Raw genomic sequence first — 25,138 nt, 5'->3', positions numbered from 1 at the left:
AGAGGTGGAATGAAGGGGAAGCAATGTGCAGCTTCTGAAATACCAGTGATGTAAAATGCTCATTTCAAACAACAAAACAGAGCAAAAAACTACAAAGCGGCTGTTGATCACTTGTGCCCCCTACTGGCCAGTTAAAAGCGAGGAAACGGCAGTAAACGGCGCTATAAAACGAAGCAGTCAAACAACAAGTTTTCATAAATTGGGAATCACCTCAACAAAGTGAGGTCCTTCAGCGTACAGTCACAGATGTGCACAGAAAGTCTGAGGCCGATGGGTCCAGCAGTGTGTGAGGTTAGCTGCAGACAGACACACACGACCAAACGCATGAAGTAAGGCTTTACTCTAGCGCCTCCTAAAGGCTGAACCGCTGCTGCTTCACTGACATCACAGTGGCTCCTTATGTTCAGGCTTCTGTCATCAGCCAGGACAACATTCCTGCAGCTTAACTGCTTCAACCTGTCTGCTATAGAGTTATTCACACGTCTTACATCTGCAGCAGGTTGATTGGATTTCTTTCACTCTTTTCTGTCCCGCACACATTCTGCAGGTCTGCAGCCGTTTCTGGGTTAAAGTGTATTACATTTCTAACCTGTGTGAAACACTATCACCTTCACTCTGCATGCACACACTGTGGCAACAAAACATAAACCAGGACGTGGTCGTCATGTTACTATGATTTCTCTCAGCGCCTTGTCTTCTCCAGCTATGTCTCTGACTTGCCTTTTAGCTTATTAATGGACCTACAGTTGTCGCACAACGACAGCAGGTCAGTATGTGTTAGAAATGTGTGGGCAACACTTGTTGCATTTGTTTTCAGTATGATATTTAGCCTCATGGTTGCCAGCTTGAGGCTCCCAAGCCTTCCTCTGTGGCCTTGGCCGCTTTACATCATTTTAATGTCCTGATACATTGGATTTCCTGCAGGATGCTTCAAGAGTTTAAATGCCAATGATACCTTAAAACTCAGTTTTGTAGCTGAGAAATTCAATTTGATCCATTCCAGCTCGACTCATGGCCGTTTGCTACTTGTTCCATGCTCTTTCTATGACATGCATTATTCAGTAATTACTTATTAAGGTGCTGTATCTACTCTACAGTGCTGTTAAATTATCTACAGGAAAGTTTATATTGTTCAAAAAGTAATCCAATATGCAATATAGTGAGGTGGTGGTGTGACGTGTCCAGTCAACAATTTAGGGTCTCATCCATGACTGTGCTCCCAAATGCACTGGACATAACTCCTGCCTCTTATAGGAGAATCAGTTTCTTGTGGGCAGTGAATGCAAATATTCAGTTTATTAAGGTGTGGCCCACAGCTTGACAGCATGCAGTGTCAGTGAAGGCATTTGTCAGTTAATTTGTGCTGTTTACCTGCAGTTTCAGAAAGACTGCGAATCTGTATAATGCAGCTGCTTCTTATTGTCTAATAATACTTCAGGAATATTTTGCATCAGTAAACACAGCTCTTTAAAAATATCGAGGAGAGGAAAAGTCAAAACAGTGCCACACACTGTAGAAAGCGCTCCTGTCATTCACACATGCTGCATCAGTCCGCTGCCATTCACGCAAAAGTTACCTCTTCATCTCGCAGGTTCTGCAGCGCTTCTGTACCGCCGCCGGTCCTGATCTCCACCGGACCTGAGTCTTTCCCTCTTTGCCGGTTCGCTGCGGGACTTTCCACACCGGGCGAGCTCTTGTTGTCACTCCCCGGGCTCCTCGCCTCCTGGCCGGTCTCTCGTTTGGCGGTCCTCGGGGTGCGGGAGCCCCTCTGGCCGACGCTCAGGGCATCAAAGTCTATGGTTTTACTCTCAAATGCGCCCTCGACGCTGCAAAACAAGCCGCCGTATTTCTGCCGGGGCACCTGGTCTGCCGTGCCGGGCCGGGCGAGATAAACCGGCAGGTCGTCCTCTGCCTTGTCCCAGTTTCCCCTGCGCTCTGCCATGGTGGAGCCCTGCACAAGTGACCGAGAAAGACGGATAAACTGGTGCTGAAGTGGTGTGTGTGTGTGTGTGTGTGTGTGTGTGTGTGTGTGTGTGTGTGTGTGTGTGTGTGTGTGCGCGTGCGTGCGTGCGTGCGTGCGCGCGCGCTGTGAGGAAGCCTGAGCAGACAGTCAGGCAGGAGTTGAGTTAAAGCCAGAGGTGGCACTGTAGTGGTGCAAAGGTAGCATTTGGTTTCTCACAGGTTTTAAAGAAAGATGGATTTAAATACATACAGTGTTATAAGTTTGTGTGTTTGTCTGAGTTTGTGGTTTTAATTAGGCAGTGAAAGCATAAACACATGTGCAGCAGAGGCCCCTTCATATGGACATAAGGCTGGTTTAAGAGGGTCTCTGTCTATATAGCATACAACGCAAAAACCTTGGTATAATTTGTAGTTTTATTGCAAATGTCAAGACAAATACCTGCTTCTCCTGTCTGATGTAGTTTTTTTTTTAGCTGGATATAAAGTCAAAATAGTCTGTTCACCCTTTAAGACCTCACTATTCAGCAGTTTCAGTCGTCTGTCGCCTAATATTAACTAAGTGGACACAGGTGTGCACTCAGCAGGTAACACAGGTGTCCACAGTGATGTCCCCTGCGTCGCTGTCCCTTCAGCACCACTTCACACGTTGACATGTGTCTCCACCTGCGCTCAAACCTCAGCTCAAAGCAGGCTGATGTGTGTTCAAGTGCTGGTCCAGGTCTTCACCGGCGGCACCTCCGGCCTGATCACTGATGCCAGCACAAATGAGACAGGATGGTGTCAGCAGCAGCAGCAGTGGGAGACGAGCAGCTTTCAGGCCGCAGGTCTCAGACCGACAGACTGCTGAGTCTGAGAGGGCAGCAACGGGAAACAGGAGTCAAAACCGTCACTCAAACGCAATGATGTAACATCAGGTTTTTACGGGGGGTCAGACTGGTCTCACTGAGTCTTTTTGTTTGCGGGCTTCTTCCTCCTCTCTTCTAATCCAGAACTTTTGCCGGATAGTCCTGATAGAGGTAAGAAAAAGAGGAGAAATGCTGCATGGCATTTATCTGGATTTTACATCCTGTAAACCAGTTACAAAGATTTGAAATGTAAGAATTACAACATTATATGTCTACACAAGTGCCTCATATAAGTCTCATATCTGACTTAAATTATAGTTTTCACCTTCAAGTATACTTCAGTGTATTCAAGTAGTCCTCGAGTGCCTCTTGAGTAACACTTGAATATACATGAAGTGTAAATAGTTGCTAAATTGGCACATTTTACAAAGTTTAAGTAACTTTACTGTTGTGAAAAGTAGGATTCATGAACATTCAAAGCACACTTGAAGTATAATTGTATTATATCACCAATGTGTTGGCAACTTAAAATATACTCGATTATACATGAAGTGAAATTAAAATACACTTTAATTAAGCATGGTGATAGTGTGTTACAAAGGACTTGAAAATAAGTACACTGTTCATAAGTTCTACTCAAAGTATATGTAATTTTTAGTACACTTTGTAAATGTACTCTTAAGTACCACTTTAAGTATTGCAGAATTAGTATCTTAATTTTTTAATACATTTAAGTAGAACTTAATGACCTCTAGGTAGTAAGTACACTTTTTAAAAATGTGTGTCAAACATACTTTAAGTTAAGCACAAAAAGTAAAAGTGTGCTTGTATTGACTTTTCTCTACTTAAATTATATTGCTAATACACTGAAGAATACTACTTTTTGACCTGACACTGTGCCTTGTCTTTGATTTATCGAGTATAACCCAGCCTTCATGAGGAGATTCAAATGAATATTCTAGTTCATTACCCTTTTCATCTGTTTAAATTGGGATTGTTGTTGTTCTTTGTACAGTGTGTCTGTACGATATGAGGGTGGCTTTGGTTTCACTGTGAGGCTCGGTGGAAATTTTCATCACATGGATTAGAAATAACAAGCAACTGCCCTCCAGATCCCATTGATGTGCTAAGTGTGTGTGTGTGTGTGTGTGTGGGTGTGTGTGTGTGTGTGTGTGTGTGTGTCTGTGTGTGTGAGATGTGAAGGAGTGTCAAGGTCAGTCAGGCCACAGTGGAATCAAACAGAGCACATCCTCAGGTCTCATCTAACAGGTTGTCATCACTGATATGAAGCTTTGGCTGCAGAGGGCTGCGTCATGGGGCACGGCAGTCGAGCCGGCATCCAGTATTTCCCTGTTACGCTCCCCAGGAGGAAACTAACTCACGCAGGGGAACCAAACTTTAGCTTCCAAATGGCTGAGGCTGGTTTCAAAAATGTGTTTGCGAGTGTGTAAGCTAGAGGAGTGTCTGCAGTAATGCGGACTTTGAGAATAAATGCTAGCATGAAGGAAATTAAAGTTCTTCTCCTGGTATTGACTAAACCTCTAAAAACTCATCTCAAAACTCAAGTTTTCTCAGATGTAACTCTAAACCTTTGCCTTTATTGATTAAGCACACATCTATGAATATTCAAATAGTCCCGTCTCTATCTCCACCCACCCCTCTACCGCTCGCCTGCAGCTGGAAAACACATGAAGAGCGAATTGAACAAGCCTCACACAGCAAGCTGACAGGATTGGTCCGTTTGGTGTGTGACGTATGAAACCGTGGCTGTCTGAATCCATGCTTCTGTAGGATATAACAAACATCCCATGGACGTGATTTTCATTGGAGTGGCTGTAGTATATGTGTAGTATTGGGCACAAATTTCCCCTTTAGATCAATAAATGTGTTGTTATTTGTCTCACAGTGGCTGACGTTGCCCATTTCACATACTTCTCACTGACAGAGCGAGAGTTCAAATGCATAGTGGAGGAAAAAAAACGAATGATCGAGCACTATATTCTGAATAGATGGCTTAGTGGAGATTTTCTCCGGGGGACTGAAGCTTAGTAAAAACATGATAAGTAGCTCTACTTCCACACATTCCTCGCTGAGTATCACTGTCGCAGTTCCTGTGGCTCTGCTGGCATCGAGCGCAGCGACTCGTCAGGCCAGCAGAAATTTCCCCTCACATGAATGTGATTAAAGCATCAAGGTTTGCAGAGATGCCAAGAGCGCACCAGAACGCCCTGCCTCTGTAATTCTCTGGTGACTTACTGAGTCTCTGTTTCGGGGCTGTCTGTGCTGTCCTCTGTTTCCTCCAGTGTGCTGCTTGTGTTTAGACAGTAAATAACGCTGAGAGAAAGGGGACAAAACAAGAGGGAGCTGACGGCACTCTTTAGATTTTCACCCATGCACACTGACACCAACTGGTTCAGATGACTTGAACAGAAAAAAAAAAATATTATGTGAGAGAACAAGGACAGCGCTCAGAGGCAGATGTTTGTCTTAAACTGCAGCCTGTTTAACTGTGGTCTGGACAGAGCAGACTGACTGGGAGGCACTGGAGCCATCAGCTCACACTGTCTGGCTTTCAATGTCGGCCATGTCGTGATAGCTGCAAACCATAAAAACAAAACATTCGGCCAGCTGTTTGCTTCGTTCGGGTGAATTTTTCAGGAGTTTGTGATGGATTGTCTGATATCTTCTAGCGATAAATGACCAAAGATTTGAACTACACGCACAAACCTGTGACAAGCAGAGTTTGGCGGCTGGTCAAGGAGCTCGCTCACAGGATATTGCCTTCACTTAATGAGGCTTTTAAAGCAATGACAGCAGCAATGAAGAACAAAGCAGGAGACTATCCACCATCTTCACATTAAAAATGGATGTAAGGTAGGCCGGCCCTTAAAACGAATGTCCCCCATAAGACAACAGCTCTCATGTTGCCACTGGCTTAAGTGCGAGTTCATCCAGGCATGATGGAACGACGGCAGATAGGACAGAGTTTGGCAAATTCACGCCGAGTGCTCTTCATGGATTTGGCACAAGAGGCCTTACGGCGAGTGAGACCTTTGAAGAAGTGGGTAAGTGGGCCACTCTTCCACAGGCGAGTCAGTAGGAGTTAATTCAAACGGTAAACGGTAACGCATGACAAGCTCCAAGTGAGGTCTGTGTTGTCTCACCTTCATCAAAAAAAGCGATGAATTAATTGATTAAATAATTATTGTGCTCGAATGTTCCTCATTGTGTCCCAATCGTGCATATTTTCTATGCATGTGCTCTGTGTTGAGTCCTGTAAGTTATGTCTGTCTAAAGAATTTGTGGTTTCCTGCCACAAAATGTCGTTCTCAAGACTTTGGAGCATGCACACTTGTTTAGTTTAGTTTCTTTAGTCATGTACCAGCTGCAAACTTTTCCCTCCATTGTTCACAGCAGCACGGGGCTGTGGTAGTAGAGCAGTGGCCCCCAGCAGCAGTGAACCTTTGGCAGCATGCGCACTATGATCAGGAAAGACAAAGGCTTTCATTCAGACCTGTTTTGGATGGTTGGATGAGCCGGAGAAGAAAAAGCACTCAGGTCAAAGCTGCAGGACAAAACACACCTCAGCTGCTTTGCTCTGTACACACTATGTTGATGCAATTTATTGTAATTATTGTAATTTAAATAAAGAAATCAGGCAACACTTAGCTGTGATCTGTTTTATGCCGCACACAGCTCGACTCCTTGGACAGCAGCGTACAGTAAAGATGAAGTTGGAGCTGGTTACCTTGTGGAGAAGTTGGAGGTGTGCAGCCTGTTGCCGGCTCACTGCGGCTGCTCCTTCTCGTTCCATTACTCCCTGCAATATTGAAACTCATCCACTGTCAAAAAAAACGCTGAAAATGACCTTTGTCTTCGTTTTGTAGATGCATAGGTTCAATCACTGTTGCCTCATTTGGCAATAGGTAGTGACTCAACAGGCGTTTATTTACATGAAAGAGAGGCTTTTTTTTGTGATTTGAAGTTCTTACATCCTTTGCTGACTAGTCGTGGAAATAAATCTTCACTCTCACTAACAAGTGAGTTCCCAGTCTCACATGTTTAATACCAGTATGAGCCATGAAGGCGCTGTTACTAAGCAGCTAAACAGAGCAGACCGGGCAGCTGCATCCGCCTGGGCTGGTGTGGCTGTTGACCAGCTGCTGCTGAAATAAGGTTAAAGAGCCTCTGAGGATGAACTGCCAGACTTTTCAATTTTGTATCCCTTACGGCAAGATGGGCTATCTGACACACAGTGGCACAGGGTTTTTCATGTCATGCAGAATGACTCATGGAGTGGTGTTGAATGAGTCTGTGCTGGAAAAGCATCTCCAGTAGAAGCCGTTTCCTTTCCCACAAGACAAATGTGCCTTTAAATGCATTTATGAGCTGCGAAATATGCAGAATTCAATGCAGATATGAGGAAAAAAAAAATGGCAGACTAACTCTTTCAACGGCAAGTTTTCATTTCTTTAAAACATTATTTATCACTTTACATCATTTTGTGATGGCAGTTATTCAGTCCGTGCACAATGTGATCTCTGAGAGTGACCTCTGTGTGAGTGGTGAGAGGAGGACAGATAGAAGCGCTTTTATAACAGACATCCTTTGGCAGCGTGCACAACACAAAACCTGGCTCGAGCCATGTTCTCCTCTGGCTTGGCAAGGACAGTCATGACTGCAGAAAAGTGAAAAGACAGACTGTTATCCTGGACTGACTCCGCTCTATGTCCTGTGTAACTTTATAAAAAAAAAAAAAAAAAAAGTGGAAAAGCCCAGTTTAACAAGCTCGTGAAACAACAGAAGCCTTCACTGCTGCAGTGAAGGAAGGTTTCACGATTCTCATGCTGCACCACAGGCCTCAAAACCGCCTCAGAGCACCGAGCGCTCTGTGTTTGAGCTGCTTTTATGAATGAAGCCATGAAAAACTTTTTAAATATTACAGAAGATAACGACATTTGTGTGCACTGACCTGTGGCGGCAAAGGACGCACTGTGCAGCGGCGACCCCTGCTATTTCTGAAACAGACGGCAGAATAACCAATGACAGCCACAGCTCAAAACCTATTTCCCTCTTCCTGACCTGTACGGAGCAGAACTCCATTAGCCGGGACAACTGATGACAGACACTAACACACACTGACAGGAGTCAATAAAATGCTGCATAATGTAAAACAACATCCTGTTAACAAAAATGCCACACACACACACACACACACACACACACACACACACACACGTACACACGCACGCACGCATGCACACACACACACACACGATTAGACTGAAAGTTAATTCTTGAGTTTGGAAGAAGAAGATGACAGAACAAATCCACGTCTCTGAGCACTTTAAAACCACAGAAAGCATCTAAATGGACCTCGTTTTGTCAGATGAGCTAAATAACTAACGGCAAAAAAATACAATTCTAACACTTTTTTAAAAGACTGATAACACGTAGGACACATAATAAGTATAAATGAGAGTTTTCTGTATTTTTAATAAAGTTTTGCCAATTTTCCCTCAAAATGAATATGGAGCATTATGAATTATAGTAATGTCTCAAAACCATTATTTTTTTAAGGTTGAAGGCAAGAAAAGACTCCAATCTATTGATAGGGACCTGAAATTGTGTGAATTTACTAAGTTTAGAAGAAAAGCACCAATGAAAGAAAATATAAAAAAGGGTTAAAAATGCTCACCTGCAACACAAAACCTCACCAGGCAGACCTGGAACAAACATGTGAAAAGACGACAATTTATCCTTTATGGTCAAAGGCCATGATATTTTTTTTTATTTTTTACAGCATTGCTCATTTTTTTCAGTTTATTAAATAATCTAGACGTAGAAGTAGGAGGAGGGGTTAAATTCTCGCTGGAAGACAGACGGGATAAAGATTTAAAAAAAAAAAAAAAAAAAAAAAAAAAGTCCTCTGAAATAAAACCCAAAAAATATACATGATAATATCAACCGCCTGAAAATATAATTGTGGAAGAAAGGTGGGGGTGGGGGGGTGGGGGGGGGAGTGCATTTAAGGCAACTGCTAGTTAGCTGAGTTTGCACAAAAATAGTCTCAGTCATTCCCCTTAAAGTGAATGGAGTGGGTCATAGCTACGGTCCGCCATGTAATGAGATGCCGGGACACCCTAGACCTGTGAGTGGAGGCCGGGGGGGGGGGGCGTGACGGCTGATACACTAGCTCAAGTACATACAGAACAAGCACGGTCAACTAGTAAATATTGCAGGACTGAGCAGAGTTAGCCTGACAGGAGAGACGTGGAGCAGGTGTAGTGTTGCATTCACTTTCTCCTGTTTCACTTTGTGGACGTCTAAATGGCAAGTTGTGTTTAGTAAAAGAGGGTTGTTAGTATCAAAGAGTATTTTGGTTAGTAAAAAAAGAGGGGCAGAGAGAGAGAACCTGCAGGTTTCTTGCGACAGAGAAAAGGGTGAAGAAGAAGAAGAAGAAGAAGAAGAAGGTTTTTTTCTTGTGAAATTCAACTGTTAAATTTGGCTTTTGTCCATTTTTTTTGTGTGACTCAGCTGTTTAGATTTCAGTTTAAACCGACCAATCGTCCAACCAGAGTTGATGAAGACGTTTTGTAAGGTAGTCTGAAAATATTTACAAGTTTGTTAAAAGATTATGTAACTTTAAAGGGCGAGCTGAAAGTCGCTCAGGAGACACCAGCACCCCCTGCTGGTCCGCTGGAGCAACACATTTGAGACAGTAGAAGAATAAATACAGTATAGTGTGTGACAGAGGGCAGAAAAACAGGGAAGGGGAGGCAAATATTCCGTTACTCCACATTCGACGATTTCTCACTTATAATTTTGGAGGAAATAAAGTTCATCTGTGCAGCCGTCACCACAATAAAACAGAGCAGTTTTTACCCTCCTCTTCATTTCTTAACTGCCGAGTACAACAACTGTTCAAGCTGCTTCAGAGAGTGAAAGAAAAGTGCAACTATTCACAGAAATAAAAAGGGGGACTACATGAAATAATTCAGACACATGTACATATCAACAAATGTATATATTACAGTACAGGATAGGGATGTTTATTCTCAGTGGAAATCTTGGGACACAGTATCTGAGTGGTGGGAGCTGTAAAAAAGAAAAGGATAACCAGAGAGTAAAGCTCTTACAGTCTGCTGGTTTTTAAGACAAATTAAGAAGCGGTTTGACAATCCGAAGCTTTTTTTCTGTGGAGATCCAGGATGAGTGGAGCTGGATCGGAGAGTGACATCCTCCCATAATCTCGTCTTTCTTTCTTTTTTTTTTAACCTCTCTTCAGTCAAGTCTGTAACTCGTGTCCGGTGAAGGCGTGTCAACCTGAGTGTCCTGTATCCCCCTTTAGTGCCTGCACACGCCAGTCTCTGCCGTGTAGTTCTGTCCTTTTCCAGGTGTAACCTCCGGAGAGTCCAAGCAGTCTCGTGTGAGCACCATTCTGGGAACAGCGAGGACAAGCCAGCCGGTGGCACGCCACGTCCCGAGCGTCCCTCGTTACAATCTGACCCCGAACGGCCTCTGCACTCATGAGCACCCTGAGTTGGCTCGCTTCTGTCCACCAAGAGGTTGCATTCTTGAAGAACGTCCTTCCAGGTTTGGAAAGGGAAGAGGAGGAAAAGAAGAGAAGCTGTGGTCTGGCCGTTTGTTTGCCTCGTTGTCTATGAGCTTCTCTGTCTGTTTATATTCCCACTGTGGCTAAATGGTGGTGAATGACATATTATTACCCTGCATGGCAGAGAGAACATTTCCCAGGCTTTGGTTTGGATTTGTCAAAGCACGTGTGTGTTCGTGTGTGTTTGCATCTGCATGCACGAGTGTCCGTTAACTGTATGTATGTATGCATGTGTGTGTGTGGGTGTGTGTGCCTCTACTATAGCTGTCTCTCATACTGTGTGCAGTCTTATGGTGCTCCCAGCTGTTTGGAGAGACGTTTAATGTCCAACACCGCTCTAAAAAAAATCCTGGGCAGCATCCTGAGAACCCCACACCCCGGATTAAAAAACGAAAGGATAAAATCAGAAGTGTGAACGTCCACGGCCAGCACACGACACATCCACCTATACTGACAGCAGTCACTGATGTTATGACACTAGCAGCCACTGCTACGCACATTGTTCCACACTCCGGAAAAGAAATAACACTGCAGTCACAAACAAGATCTCCAAGCTGACACACCACCTGCGAGACGGAGAGAGAGGAGACTGTGTCAAAGTGAATCTAACATACGCTGCACATTTTACAGTATTTAGAAATCGACGTTCATTGAATCCATACTATATTCATACTTTCCAGATTTACATTCCTCCAAAGTCTTGACTTAACTTAATGCTTCCTAATAGACAGAATACGGTTCTTTCATTTCTCTTTTTTTGCTCATCCCACAGAGAGTGAGCACTTTAGCATCTTTCAGCTTCTTTGGTTTACTGGTTCACTCTCTGTGCTGTCATCAGCACTGTTTCCAGCTGAGGCAGACAGGCACCTGTTTTTAGCGAAAAAGACCGATAACCAGCACCAAGCAGCAGCTAGCAACTGAACATAACGGAGAATTTAGCAGCTAAAGTGAAAGACATTTTTCTCAGGAGCTGACCAGAGACCAAAACAGAGCTAACATGCAGGTGATTATTGGACCTACTATTCTTCAGGTGGCCAAAAACATGACTCCAAATGAAAACTAACATTGCTCTAAAGCTGCTGCATTGTCAATAAGCAACAGTTTGCTAACACATTAGCCACAATGATTTAATAAGGTGATGTCAGTGTTGTTTTTTCAGCTTGCTGCGCTGCCCCCAAGTGGCTGAAAAACGTATACATGCAGGTTGCAGACAGGTAGCATGAAAAAAAAGAAGTTTTAGCCTAATTTGCAAAATAGAAACACATAAAGACACAGACAACAAACAAATACACAAGAGAGGGAAAGATGGAGATGGTGGTGTCACTGTTTGTTCCCTGGAAAACTTTGAATAAGTAAAGGTGATATGGGAAAAAAAAAACATGAATGTTAACAGAAAGAGTGGAAAGACAACGAGGGAATGACTGTCGAACATTTCTAAGTGAAGGCATGGTGATGTAAACGTGAAGGAGGGGGAGTGAGCAGACCAGGGTCAAACAGGTTTTGCCTCTGGAAAGCACTGAGCCACCCAGTGGTCACATTGTGGGGAAGAAAGAGCAGATTGTCTCGAAGTGTCACCATGATGCAGCTTGCAGCTTGTCTGTAGTTTCCTTTTTGAACTATGGATTAAAAGTTAGCGTGAGAATTAATCACAGGCCGAGAGAAGTTCATTTAGGTTCAATTAAGACACTATTTCCTCATTAGTTTGCTTTAATTTCATGTGTATTATAAGTAAATACCAAATTAGATTACTTTAACATTATTTTTAGGAATACTTATAAATCCTGTGCTTTTGTTCTGAAGGTCAGACACTCATATCAGGAAGTCTTAATAATGCATCAGAAATGCATCTTGACTGAGCGCCTGTCAGGGCCAGCTGAGGCTCTGTAGCTGGAGTACTCCCAGATTTCACTCTGGTGGCTGCACAGAGCCAAAACACTTGCTGTGCGAGTTCTGCTTTAATAGAAAAGTATTTGACCGAGGTCCAGAGGAGAGACAGCGGTGGTGTGAACTCTCTACTCAAAGCCCTCAGGACTCACCTCTGCTACAGGACACGCCCAGCACTTCAAGGCCAAAGGATAAAGGCAAGAGAAAAGAACAAGAACAGAAACAAAAACTGGAGAAGGGAAGACAGAGACGAAGGAGGGACAAAGAGAGTGAGAGAATTAGAGGAACACTCAAGATATGTTAGTAACAGCAGAGACAGAAACAGAGGTTCACTGTGCAGGGAAACTAGAACAGTATCCATGAAACCACACGTGTGTACGCATCGAACGTGGCATTTTTACTGTGAGTGGTTTCATACACAAAATGTGACAAGACACAGTGCACACCATTTCTTCTGGTCCCTCGAAATTCAGTTTAATATTGATTCCACAGGCTTGAGGCTGAAAAACCCCCTGCTACTCTTATCTACCTGTAAGCAAAGGTCTAAAGCTGCAGATCTTCATCATCTACATCATTTCTTTAGAGCGAGACATCAAACATGGCCTACCTTTTCCTCCAGGTCTTTAATCTGCCTCCTCTGGATTTCTGTCTTGTCTTCAAGGTCACGAATTCTCTGCAAACATTCAGAGAGGAAAAGCTAAGGTGTTACTCCGCAGAGAGGCAGATTGAGGCGCGCGCCATGAACAGCAGCTTTGAAAATGACGGGTCTGTTCTCTCTTTTCCACACAAAGCTCTATCAGCACACACGCCGGTACAGGCGTAGACGGACCTGGTGCGCCTGGTGCAGCAGCTCCATCCGCTCCTGGAGGATCTGGCAGTCGTACTCCCGACTCTTCCGCAGCATCTGCCTCCTCAGCTTCTCCACCGCCGTCCGCAGCTCGTCCTTCTGCAGCTCATCCAGAGGCTCGCCATACTTTATCACCTGGAGGACGAAGACAGGCATCAGATACCACCATGTGTTTATCCACCGCGCTCTGGTCTCGTGTCAACACTTGCATCAGCAGAAGCAAAGGCTCCGACAGTCATTCGCAAGAAACCATGACATTCTCAAAACTGTTTTCTTAATTTGATAAACCCGTCGAAGTGCATAGAGGATGTGAATGTAACAAAGGGTGATGTTTGACCCATTACAAGGTATTTCATGTGAAATTTACAGCAGTTTTCACAAAGACAGGGCTGTGAAATGTTGTGATATAAAGCACCTTGTCCTGCTGCAGGGCGTTGTATAACGTTGCTTCCAACTCCTGGATTTGCTGTCGGGAAGAGAAAAAAAATGCTGTTATCACTTTTGATAAGAATAACTGAAGAATAACTACACCCTAAAACCAAGTTTTCACCTGAAAATGAATTATTAATGAGTCCCAACAATCCGACTTTGGCCCCACTTACCATGTAGGCCTGGTCCAGGGCCTGTTTTCTGTAGTCCAGCTCCTCCTCTAGATATCCTTTCTGTTTACAGAACATCTCCTGCACAAATAAGCAGAGACAGTTGTTTTATTTTTTTGCAACTCAACTGCAACATTATACCTCAATTAAATAAATATCTTACTGCTCGGGTCTGAGTACGAGGGGGATATTTAATAAACCAGCTGCAAATTACTGTCAGGGGTGCAAACCTTTGTGTTGGCTAAGCGGGGCATTTGTTAAGACTGCAGAATTAGGAGGTAAGCCCAGCCGCAGTTCATCTGTTTTGCATAAAGGGCCACTAAATAAGACCTGATGCGGGGCTGTTTCAGACACGTGGTGTTCATGTCTGGAAAGCAGTGGAGTGCAAGAGAAAGTGTTTACTGCTGCTCGAAAATTGGCTGAACACACTTTCGGATGCATTCGTCCCACAGGAGGAAGACAATATCTGACGAAATACCAGTTATATAGCTTAATAACATCAGCTCAGTGTGAGGAAAAAGCACAACGGGCTTACTTAATAAGCATTACTGGCAGCTTCAGTCGTATCAGACTGGACTAGAGCTGCTGAGAGCCAAAAACAGTGAGAAAACAGATATTCTAGCAGGAGGCAACAGAAATAAACCACAGCATTAAATCATGTATAAGAAAAGAAATAAACCAAAAGGTGTTTTGCTGAGCAGGACTGTTGTGACTCACCATCTCTATCTCCAGGTCCACCATCTTCTGGTGCAGCGCCGCCTCCGTCCCCTCGATCTGCTGAATCCACTAGAGGGCGACAAACAGCAGGTCATGAGCCGGCACAGCTCAAACTCCACTGTGTGCTGATGTTTTCAATGACCAGAGCTTCCAAACGTACCTTTTCTGCCAGTGACAGAACAGTGCTCGCCTGAATGATGGCCACTTGCTCCTCGTTTCTTAAATTCTGCATGAAAGCAAAAACAGTCACTGATTTAATAATGTTCCTGTTTTATCGTCACAGTATTGATGCGTTATGAGTGACTCAGCATGAATTACCCCGTTGTCTCCCAGGATATCTAGGAGTTTGATGAGATCTGGTATGCACACATCCTGTAAAGAAAGCGTGATAAAAAACAATCAGGAGCTGACAAATAAAATGCCTTTTACCTTTCATTTTCACTTTTAATATTTGCTTGTTAAACTCTAAGTTTGCTGCTGTAAGAGTAAGAAATATATAAGAATTGTGGGGTCTGCAGCACAGGGATCCCGTCTGAGAAACCAGGACGGGAGTTCTCCTCCTCTGGCATACCTTGACCCCCTCCTTCATGCAGTAGATCTGCAGTGCGCTGACTCCCTCGGAGAAGGGATGCATTCTTAGGTGGTTGAATGGAGGAGACCTCCTCTCACGCTCCTACAGAACAGATGTATATATTTCATTATTAAAGGAACTCTGCTCTGTTTCCACAAACATTCACACTGCCAATAATCTTTAATGCAACTGGCATCAAATCAGGCCTCAGAATTTCATTCAAGTTACCTTCAAGACTCTTTGTTGTGTTTTTGCTGTTTGCCAACATTCCCTGCAGTAATCCTCCTTTCCATCCATGACTTTTTTTTATTTATTCAGCGCTCAGGTTTCAGTAGGTGGTGCTCTTTGCTTTGTTCAGCTGTGAAAATGCTGACCACCCATATTTACTGGACTGTATCTACACCCATGCATCTGTTCTCCTCTCTGCTAACTAGCTGCTGTCAGGACCTGCACTGCAGCACAGCCACATCACAGAGGCCGCTTATCAAGGCATGTGCATGTGTCAGCCACAAGTCACTCAACATCACGGGACATTAGTCCCTTCTAAATCCTGACTTTGAAGCCTGGGAACCAGACAAATCTGTAAGCTCACGTTTTTTTTTTTTTTGCTCTGGCAGATGCGCCTGGTCCATGTCTTGTTCATACAGATTGGCAGCATTCCAGACAGCTTTGATGTGATGACTGTACAGACCAGTGCCATCGAGGCATTTCTTCATGTAAATCCAAAATGGCTGCTGCTGATGTTGGATTAAATGAACTGGATGACATTGGATGACATATTTTCTCTAAAAGAACAATCAACTGCATTTAGAGCTTTGGTCAACAAGAAAGATGTCTCTGCCGTACTACGAAAATGAATACTCATGTTTCTGCTTGCATTGAAGCAGTAGTTTATGAAAGAAGTGCTATAATGAAGAGTTTTTTAAACCTCAGTGTAGTTTACTTCCTCCAGCTTTATGACATGGCTCAATGTTTGCACCTTTCCAAAAATACATCATCTCTGAGTTCACTGTAGCTGGAAAAGAGGGCAGAAAAACCCACACCAGCACCTTATAAGGGTGGCCGAGAGCTGCTGTGTTACAGAACACTGAATTTTGGTTTAATTCATTTAAGACAAAATCTTGTTTTAACAGGCAAAACCAATAGCGTGAAAAGACTTTAAAACTGAATAATAAACAATGTCAAAATGTTAATATGAGATTTCTCTTCACTTGGTGGGAAACTATTTGTGACTCACCTCCAGCTCCAATATCCTGAACTCTAACAGTTCATTCTGGTCTTTGGAGTCTTGAAGCTCCTGCTGCAGCTGACTGCACTCTGACTCCATCTTATCCACCTGGAGCACCACAGAGAATTGCAATTAATACGGAGACAGGAAGGGGTCGTTGTCTGCACATTTTAGATTTTAGCCACACTCTCTTAAGCAATATGATGGAGACAAAGTGGCAATTAAATAAGTCATAATTGTAGGAAAGTACCTCGAGGCTGTAAAGCTTTAAATAATGCGAATTACCAAATCTGTAACAAGCATCATCAGACTGACAAAAATCACACTTTTTCAGGCGATCATTCACACTTTTCAAAATGATACCAGGGCCATGACAAAACACGGTTAACAAAACAGCTTGAATACACTTTCGACACGTCAGACACAAAAGCGTAATCACGACAGTCACAAACATCTTGAGCAAAAAAGTTGAGTCCAACCTTCTCGAAAAGCTCCTGATTCCTTCGTAAGAACAGCTGCTTCTCCTCCACCCATTTGGAGTCCTGATCGAGCACAGAGACGTGATGTGAGGACACTGGTGCATCTATCAACGTGTTCATTATGTTTTTGTCTTTTTTGCTGTATAGTTTTGCCTGAACGACATAGACAGTAGGCTTTTTGTAAGTAAATACAGAATATACAGCTTATTATTTCATCGTTATAGTGTCCCGAATACACTGCATGGCATCATTAGTCATCAGTCATCTGCCCTCACTCATGTATGTACTTGTGTGTCCTACCTGCCCCTTCAGGGTCAGCTCCTTCTCCAAGTCCTCTATTTTGGCTTTGTACCTGAGAACGTCTGCTTGGAGCTGCTCCTGAGCCTGAAACATGAGCAAAACACACACTCTTTAGCTACTAGAGCTCTCAAGTAGGGGGTCTATGCTGATATTGCAGTGGAGGAGATTTTTTTGTCTGACATACAATAATATAATTAACATCTGATGTATGTGAGACAGAAGGTTGAGATGCTTTCTGTGAGGTCCATAAGTGCACTGACTGCATGTAGCTCTTGTGGTATTTTGTTAAAATTTGGTTTGGACTGCAAATATCCCTGTTACTGAACTGCATGTCTCTCCTTGACACCCTTAAAGTAGCATTTCAGTGAACAGATGTGCACTACATGCATGCTCTTTACATAAAAATCCACTCTGATGTCCTCTGTGTTACACTGAGCAGGAGAAGTGCAACATCGCCCCGTTTAAATTAAACAAAGTACATGACGAGAACCATCGTGGTCCGGAAACAGCCATTTATGTAACAGAATAAATAAGAGAAGCTATTTTCAAAATCATGTGTTATGATGACTGTTTAATTTTAGGGATAATCAGATTCCGTTTAACTCGATAACCACAGCCTCATGGAAGCCATATGACACAACCATGATTGTAACATGACCTCGCTTCAACCTCCAACCAACGTAATCAATGGGTATTACAAGACCTTGCATACCTCCAGTTATGAAAGGGCCACAATACGTCATGAAGTTCAGTCTTCCGTTATTAAACTGTGAGAGACTTTGAATAGCTGGAGATCATTCCAACCCTTTTCCCATATGAACGTGGTTTGAATGTGGCCAATTTCCCTCCAGTTCGCATATTAATGTTACATTGAAAGATCTGAGCCTCGTCTGCCTCACTTTCGCGCCGGCCCAATCACAAGCGATGTCACGTTAATTAATCAATTAAATGTTATTTTGTTATAACCAATCTGTGGATAATAAGTTTGAGAACCCCTGTTTTTTACATTTACATTCACTGGATTGTCAAACAGTGACTTTGATCCAAGTGTCTCATTGCAAAGGCTGTTTTAAATGTATCTGTGATGGTAACTTTAGCAACTTTATGAAGTGAAAGTAGTGGTTAAATGCGGTGTTTTGAAGACACAGAAGATCAGATGATGAAAACAAAGAATATGTGGGGGCAAAAATAAGTTTAATAGCAGCCTGTGTGCTGTATGTACCTTTGCTTCCATCTCAGCATCCAGAATGCCTCCTTTCTGTTCCTGCAGCAGGGCATAGGCTCGCTGTAAGGCCTGATACTCTCTGGTCAGCTGACGGAAACGCAGCTCCGACTCCTCGTTGGATAGACCCTTGTTTGATGCACACAGGTTAGAGGTCAAAGTCTGCGGTTGAAACGGACTTTTGGTATATCCCTAGTCAGAAGCAACTGATTTGATAGCGGTGCTGGATTAAAAGTCATGAGTTAAAACAGAATGGGTAATGAAGTAGAAGGAGTAGCAGCAGCAGCTCTCACCTCTTCCAGGTCTTCATCGGGAGTAGCAGGAGTTCTGTCCATCCGGAACGAAGCCACAGAGGACGTCTCAGAGTCCATAGACTCTTCATCATACCCAAAGAAGGTGTCAACTACGATGGGCCTCTGCAGAGAAGAAGGTTGAAAGATTTACAGACCTAAATATCTCTGATGGGAAGCGTCCCGAATAAACCTCTGCTGTCATTTACTCCAGCAGCGTGACAGCAAAATTCAATCATTAGCACCTTTATCGGCCTTGAACTTCTTTTATGCCTTTTCTTTCTTAGTAGCTTCTCTCGGTCCTGGGAAATGGAAAGAAAAAAGATAATCCACCACTGTGAAATGAACATATAATGTTTTCATTTTAGTCAAATTAAATAAAAGAGCGAATCACATCACTGAAACAAACTCTTAGCTAAACAAACTCTCTCACTCGACTCACTGACGACGTTGGGAGCCATTACGTCAAATCTTTCCACCACAGAAATTTGTTTACCAATACCCTTGCAAAGGTTAAGCATGAGATAGCAACTTGAACACATCATATGATTAAATAAATTATACAAATTAGGGCTTCTGGACATTTCGGACAATGATCGCTAATTCGGCGCTTCTAGCGTTTCACATTGCAGAAGTTTGGTGGTGGTTACGAGGTTTTCAAGACTGCGCTCTGTGTCTGGAGCCTGATTGTTAAGGTTATTACTTAATTATATTTGTAAAATAAGTCACACAGAGTTACTTGTTACAAGTACATTTAGTTGTTAACATCCAAATAAGCAATTATATAAGTTTTAAGACAATCAGTGATGTGAAGAAAATGTCAAAACATGTCTCACACTATACTGTGACTTTTTTCTTCAGTTCTATTAGTTCAGGATTTACCCCCCGATGACCCCAACTACCAAGACACTTCACACAAAAATGCAAAGTCCCCCCCCCCCAGAGTAAAGGAACAAAACACACTCTTGTCAGCTCATCAATCATGCTTTGTTGCTCCAGGACTTGAAGCTTAAGGAAGGCTATTTCCTGGTCATCATGGGCTTGGTCCAGGTCATTCAGAGACTTCAGCTTCTTCAGTGGAGGATGGGAGCTGATCTTCTCCTTCTGCAGACACAAAACACACAGAGAGACTTTAAAGATCACGACACCCACCTGCGAGTCAGCCTGTCCCTCCTGACGAAAAAGTACAAAATGCATATGTGATGCTAATGTGACTTCGTGCTGACCATCTCAAGGTTCTCCTTGACCAGGCTCTTGAGTTTCTCCTCCAGCTTCTGGATAGTCTGAGTCAAGTCATCATTCCTCTTACTCAGCAGCTTGTTCCTGTCCAGCAGGGGCTTACACTGCTTCTCCGACTCTCGAATTCGCTTCAGCTGGCGGGGAGAAAGGGGCAGGTCGATATATTAAACTGCGACTAACATGAGGAAAGTAGACAGTTGGAGACAGGCGCTGAGACATGAAAATAAGAGAGACAGAGGGAGAGCGGAAGAATTGTTAACTTAATCATTTGGTCATACTAGTTCGTTCCTCTCGTCGACGAGCAGTGAGTTGCGGTCTTCTAATTTGCGTATAGTTGAGTTGAGTTCAGCAATGCGCCTCTGGTTTCTCCTCAGGTCCTGACACAAACAAACAAAAGCAAAACAGCAACTTAGCATTTCACTAGTCCATCCACGTGCCAGATGTAGAGAAAACACACCTCAAACTATTTAACTGTAATATCAGAAGGTACATAGCGTGATCACTTTGTAATTATACACAAGTGCAATAATTAAATATCATTTCAGGTAATTCTATTAGTTCAGTACAAGCAGCACGCTGCAGGATGGTGACTTCAAACAAAAATAAATTCAATGAGAAGGCAACAAAATTATGTTAAATGTACAACTCATGAGTTGACACACTTTAATCCTGACAATTAAAAAGACGCTCTCTCTCTCTTTTTTTGTAACTTGGAGCTGCTCATGGGACATGTTTCATGTTTTAACTTTGCTTCACCTCTCTCAAGCTTCCGGTGAGCTTCTAACTACTACAGGTAGATTTGAAAGTGCAGAATAAGATTTGAGCTTGCGATCCCGATCACAGTCGAGCTCTTTGAGGCTGCTCTCTCAATTTTCTCCAGCTGTTTTTTCTCCGGGGACTGCAAGAAGTCTGTTGTCAACCATTGTTGATGGGCAAGATGCGACAGGGCACACCCACATCTGGACCACAGGGTCTTTTTCAAAGTTAAAGTCGTGGTCACTGTGTATTATAACCCGTAACTACTCTTCAAACTACTAAAGTACTCTGCCATAATATCTTAAAAGCTAGATCATTTGCCAACAAATCAATATGACTTCAGTGAAGCTGTAACAAGAAACCTCTCGAAACCAGTCCTGCCACAATGGCACTTAAGCTGCAGAGTGGTATTCAAGTGCTAAAGAGGAAAAAATGGGGTTCAAGAGTCTGGAAGGCTCCCATTTTCTTAATTATTGTTTGATATGAATTGATGGAGCATGAAACGTCTCCTTGCTATTCTTCTCTACTTACTGGGCTACCACAGTGCTCTGCTCCATCTCCAGCTCTGCCCGGAATCTCTCTTTTCGGGCTTCCCAGGCCGCACTCAGCCTCCTTGACAAGGAACAGTTGTTCATCCAGGGCGTCCTTCTGAAGCTGTAGCTTCTGTAAGAAACCCGCTGTTGACTCCAGCTCCTTCTCCAGGGAAAATATGGTGCGGTCTTTAGATTTGATTTCATCCACCTACATGAGGGGGAGGGAAAACATGGTGTTGCTTCTGCTACATAGTGTTTTTTTTTCTATATTTTTTCTATACTGTGCTGCATAGATGTAATATGAACAGTGGGCCTCACTGCAGTGACTGTGCATACCAGTCTGCGGATGTCTCTCTCACAGTCCCACTTGATCTTGGAGATCTGCTCCTGGTGCTGCTGGTGCTCCACCCGCAGGTCACCAGCCTTCATCTTGTCGGACTGGATCATGTTGCTGAGAGCCTCGTCAGTCTGCTTCTTGGAGGACTTCAGCTCCGCTATCTCCTGGAGAAGCTTCACCCTCTCCTGGTCAAAGAAGCGGCGCGCCTCCTCCTTGGCTTCCAGGGTCAGGGCCGTGCGCACCTGGAGAAGTGGGAGTAGAAAGAGGAAGGGGTTGATGTGGTTTGGCAGTATTTTCACAGTACACTCAGATGTTTTTTTTAGATTATCTGGGGAAAGGACAGATCAGTAATGAGTATTTATTTCAAGTGCTCCCGCCATTAGGAGCTTTTTCTCTGAAATGAAGGTGACTACCAAGCCCCTCTGTCCTGGTTCAGTTCCACAGCTGCTGCGTTGGGATTTTGTTTTGGGTGAAATATACCTCTTTATTCCCGTATATTGGTTTCTTAAAATAATCTTAAAACTCACTTTCTCTCCGCTGCCATCGCGCATGGCGCTCAGTGCGGCTTTAAGCCTCTGGTTCTCCTGGTCTTTGATTTTGGCGTGGCGGGCCAGCTCCTGCTCATGCTGCCGCGTCAGGTTTTCCCTGAGAGCCTGGAGCTCCTTCTGTTTTTCCTCGTGCCACTTGGCCCGCTGCTCTGTTAACATGGCAGTGTGACGGTGCTGCTCCTGCTCTCGCACGCGCTTCACCTCCTGCAGCTTGTCGCGCTCAAGTTTGCTCACCTTTGAGAGGAGCGACAGAAGAACGTGGAAATAGGTTATTGTGCACAACTGGCAGAGCTACTAGTGTGGCCCGAGGCCCAAGCATTCCTTGATTCAATTGTAATGGATTTAGCTATCGTTACAAGGCTGTAAATTATCTTGTGTTTTTCCCAACCAGATTTCACATGATCGAGTTACAATTATGATAATCTCAAATGTAAGCATGATGTCTCATTTTGAGTGCACACAACACACTGCACAGTAAGTTACACGTGCTGTTCAATATTTAACCTGATCAGCCTGATGTAAAGGGCATAAAGATGTAAATAGTTTACATGTTGTTCAATGTATAGCACACCATTACAGACTGTCCTTTAAAAAATGACTGAGGCAATGTGACTTCAGACTTTGTGGAAGTAATAATCTACTAAGATTACACTGAAAGTGACCGCAGTACTTGAAACATACAGGGCAAAGGTACATGTGTTGATGTATAGTACCTTGCATTTTTCTTGGTGTAGCTCTATCTGAATGTCAGTCAGCTTGGACCTGAGATCTTCATTGGCTGCCTGTAGGGCAGAGATGAGCGCTTCGGGCTTCTCGCCCTTCGTACGCCCTTTCTTGGCCATTGAGTCAAATACTAAAGACGCTCTTTTAATGCTTTCATCGAGACTTCACAGAAACGTTCCAGGGCGCTCCCAAGGTTTTCCAGTTCCTCCTCTTCCTCATTCTCCTGTCAGACAAAAGGGCTTGGGGGTGGAGGAGAGACAAAGAGAGACAGAAAGAATGTGTTTTTACTCAGTGTCTTTTATATCAAAAAAAGACATCACATGCTTGTCATATACTGTCGTAACTGTTTGCGACGGACAGCTGTCATGCCTTTTGAGTTCAACATTAGATGAGGTGGTGCCACAAAGATGAAAGAAGAAAAGAATACGTCACCAACACAAAATTAGTATAAGAACTTTTATATATCTCGTGAACTAAAAAAATCTGATTTAATCTGCAGTCAGTGATGTTTGCAGTCAGCCTGCTACCTTTATGTTTTCCATTGCTCTTTGTGAGTAAAAGTGTGTTTCCAGTTTGAAGTTGTGAAGCAATGAAATTCTTATTTCTCAGGGTCCCTCCAACAATGCTCATACAAATATACTTAAAAAGCTGAGACAAAATGTAGAATCTAAGAAATAAAGACATACCCAGACGTATAACCACCCTGCATCACTCTCTTTTGGTTTGCACTGTCAACACCTCCATAGCACATTACCTACACCTCCATACAGTGCTTTAATTGCTGACAATGTTGAGCTACACACTCACACTACTGAATTACTCTTGTGTATAATCTATACATATGTTATTTTAGGTAAGTAAAAGTCTCTCTCTATATATATATACATAGACACATGCATTAGTTACAGTGTGATGTGTTCTGGTGTAAAAAAGGTGGCAAACAGTAAGTAAATGCAGTATTAGTATTAGCAGTAAGGTACAGTGAGATCCATGTGTCAGTGCGGTGCAAGAAACATGTCCTAGTGACAAGCTCGAGAGTTCAACAAACAGTAGAGATCTCGGGTTGGATGAGATATTTGTTTTAATTTAAGCTTAACAAATGAATGACGAACATACCAGAGGAGTGCTTTGGTGAACAATTGGTTGTGTCGGAATGCAAAGTCAGCTGTAATCCTTTCTGCCCTACTATTTGCCTTTTCTTCACGCACAGCTTGAGGTCAGCTGAAAGCCAATGACCTGCTGAGTACTGGAGACAGACATGCTTTAGGCTTATATAAGCAGGAGGGCTCAGAATATGAGAAGGAGTCAACACTTTTCAATGGACTGCAAACAAGCCAAAATCACTTTCTTCACAGTGAACATTTTAGTTGCCACGGCACGAACATTTCTCTTTAGGGAATTTTTAATTAAGCAGACATTCTTGAGTTATTTGAGGGTCGGCTCAGTTCACAGAAGAGTACTGATCCTCCATCGGTGCCATCCTTTTATGTTAAGCTTACGTGTGTGTTCAATTTGGTGGAGACACATCGTGACATTTAACCTTTTTTAATGGTTTAATCAGTGGGATACAATCAAAAATTGTGGCTCATGATTCTTTTACTGACGTCTCCTTCCTCAGCCGTGCTACTTCATCAAAATTTTATGTCTCTTTCATGTTTAGGCTGCTTCGTTTTTTTTAATGTCCCTTTAAGTGAGTTTATGACAACTGTGACGCATTTCAAATGCTCCTCAGGCTCTGTAGATAAAACCCTTTCTAATTTTTTTCCATGAAGTAATGAATGTGACTGCCCCTTGCTTGCTCTCAATAATTAACAGTTCTTTATCCTCTGGCTGCGTCCCAGAATATTTCACTACCTGTGTGAAACCGCTCATCGAAAAAAAAAAATCCAGTCTTGATGCAGCAGAATTCTGCAATGACAGACCAATTTCAAAATCAGTGAAGTGCAGCATGTGATACAGTTGACCACAAAATTCAGATTCAGAGGCCAACTGGGACGGCTTTAAAGTGGTTTTGTTCTTAATTGATAAATTGGAAATTGTTTGGTGACCATGTCTCCCCTCACTCTTTTTAGTAAACCATGGGGTCCCTCAGGGGTCAATACTGGGACTGCTTTCACTACACATGTTCCCGTTTGGACATTAAATTTCTTTCCATTGCTACACTAATGACATGCAGCTATATCTGCCAGTAAATCCTACCGAGACTACCAACCTCTTCAGCCTTAAAACAATCTGACACTGCACTTAAGTCTCACACTCGCTATTTTAAGCTTTAATTCACCCATTTTGTTCTGTTCCCTACATACATATACACATACAGCAATCCCCACATGGAGTACAAGTTTTTCTTTGTCGAGGTTCAGACTCCAGGCCAGTGCCACAAGCAGGCTTCAATGCCTTGCTCAAGGGCATTTTACAGAGAAACAGATGCCACTGCAGATGC

At 43.2% G+C, this 25,138-nt stretch overlaps 1 protein-coding gene across 1 annotated transcript in view; it reads right to left on the bottom strand.

Moving 5' to 3' along the window:
* Positions 1-8,575: 8,575 nt before the first annotated feature.
* Positions 8,576-25,138, bottom strand: part of jakmip2 (janus kinase and microtubule interacting protein 2) — a 28,809-nt gene continuing 12,246 nt past the window's right edge. Inside the window, exons 2-24 of the mRNA XM_076750268.1 lie at positions 22,686-22,934; positions 21,952-22,206; positions 21,424-21,666; positions 21,086-21,295; positions 20,077-20,175; positions 19,786-19,932; positions 19,523-19,663; positions 18,805-18,861; positions 18,563-18,685; positions 18,270-18,398; positions 17,048-17,131; positions 16,748-16,810; positions 16,278-16,376; positions 15,041-15,142; positions 14,788-14,841; positions 14,630-14,695; positions 14,470-14,538; positions 13,756-13,833; positions 13,569-13,619; positions 13,136-13,288; positions 12,914-12,979; positions 12,459-12,535; positions 8,576-10,988 (exon numbers count right to left, since the gene is read on the bottom strand). Coding sequence (XP_076606383.1) covers positions 12,485-12,535; positions 12,914-12,979; positions 13,136-13,288; positions 13,569-13,619; positions 13,756-13,833; positions 14,470-14,538; positions 14,630-14,695; positions 14,788-14,841; positions 15,041-15,142; positions 16,278-16,376; positions 16,748-16,810; positions 17,048-17,131; positions 18,270-18,398; positions 18,563-18,685; positions 18,805-18,861; positions 19,523-19,663; positions 19,786-19,932; positions 20,077-20,175; positions 21,086-21,295; positions 21,424-21,666; positions 21,952-22,206; positions 22,686-22,814 — 2,469 coding nt within the window. The 5' untranslated portion in view covers positions 22,815-22,934 and the 3' untranslated portion in view covers positions 8,576-10,988; positions 12,459-12,484. The remainder of the gene's footprint in view (positions 10,989-12,458; positions 12,536-12,913; positions 12,980-13,135; positions 13,289-13,568; positions 13,620-13,755; positions 13,834-14,469; positions 14,539-14,629; positions 14,696-14,787; positions 14,842-15,040; positions 15,143-16,277; positions 16,377-16,747; positions 16,811-17,047; positions 17,132-18,269; positions 18,399-18,562; positions 18,686-18,804; positions 18,862-19,522; positions 19,664-19,785; positions 19,933-20,076; positions 20,176-21,085; positions 21,296-21,423; positions 21,667-21,951; positions 22,207-22,685; positions 22,935-25,138) is intronic.

The sequence above is a fragment of the Chaetodon auriga genome, chromosome 15, assembly GCF_051107435.1.
Source record: "Chaetodon auriga isolate fChaAug3 chromosome 15, fChaAug3.hap1, whole genome shotgun sequence".
NCBI lineage: Eukaryota > Metazoa > Chordata > Actinopteri > Chaetodontiformes > Chaetodontidae > Chaetodon > Chaetodon auriga.
This window is presented reverse-complemented; position numbering and strand designations above follow the sequence as displayed.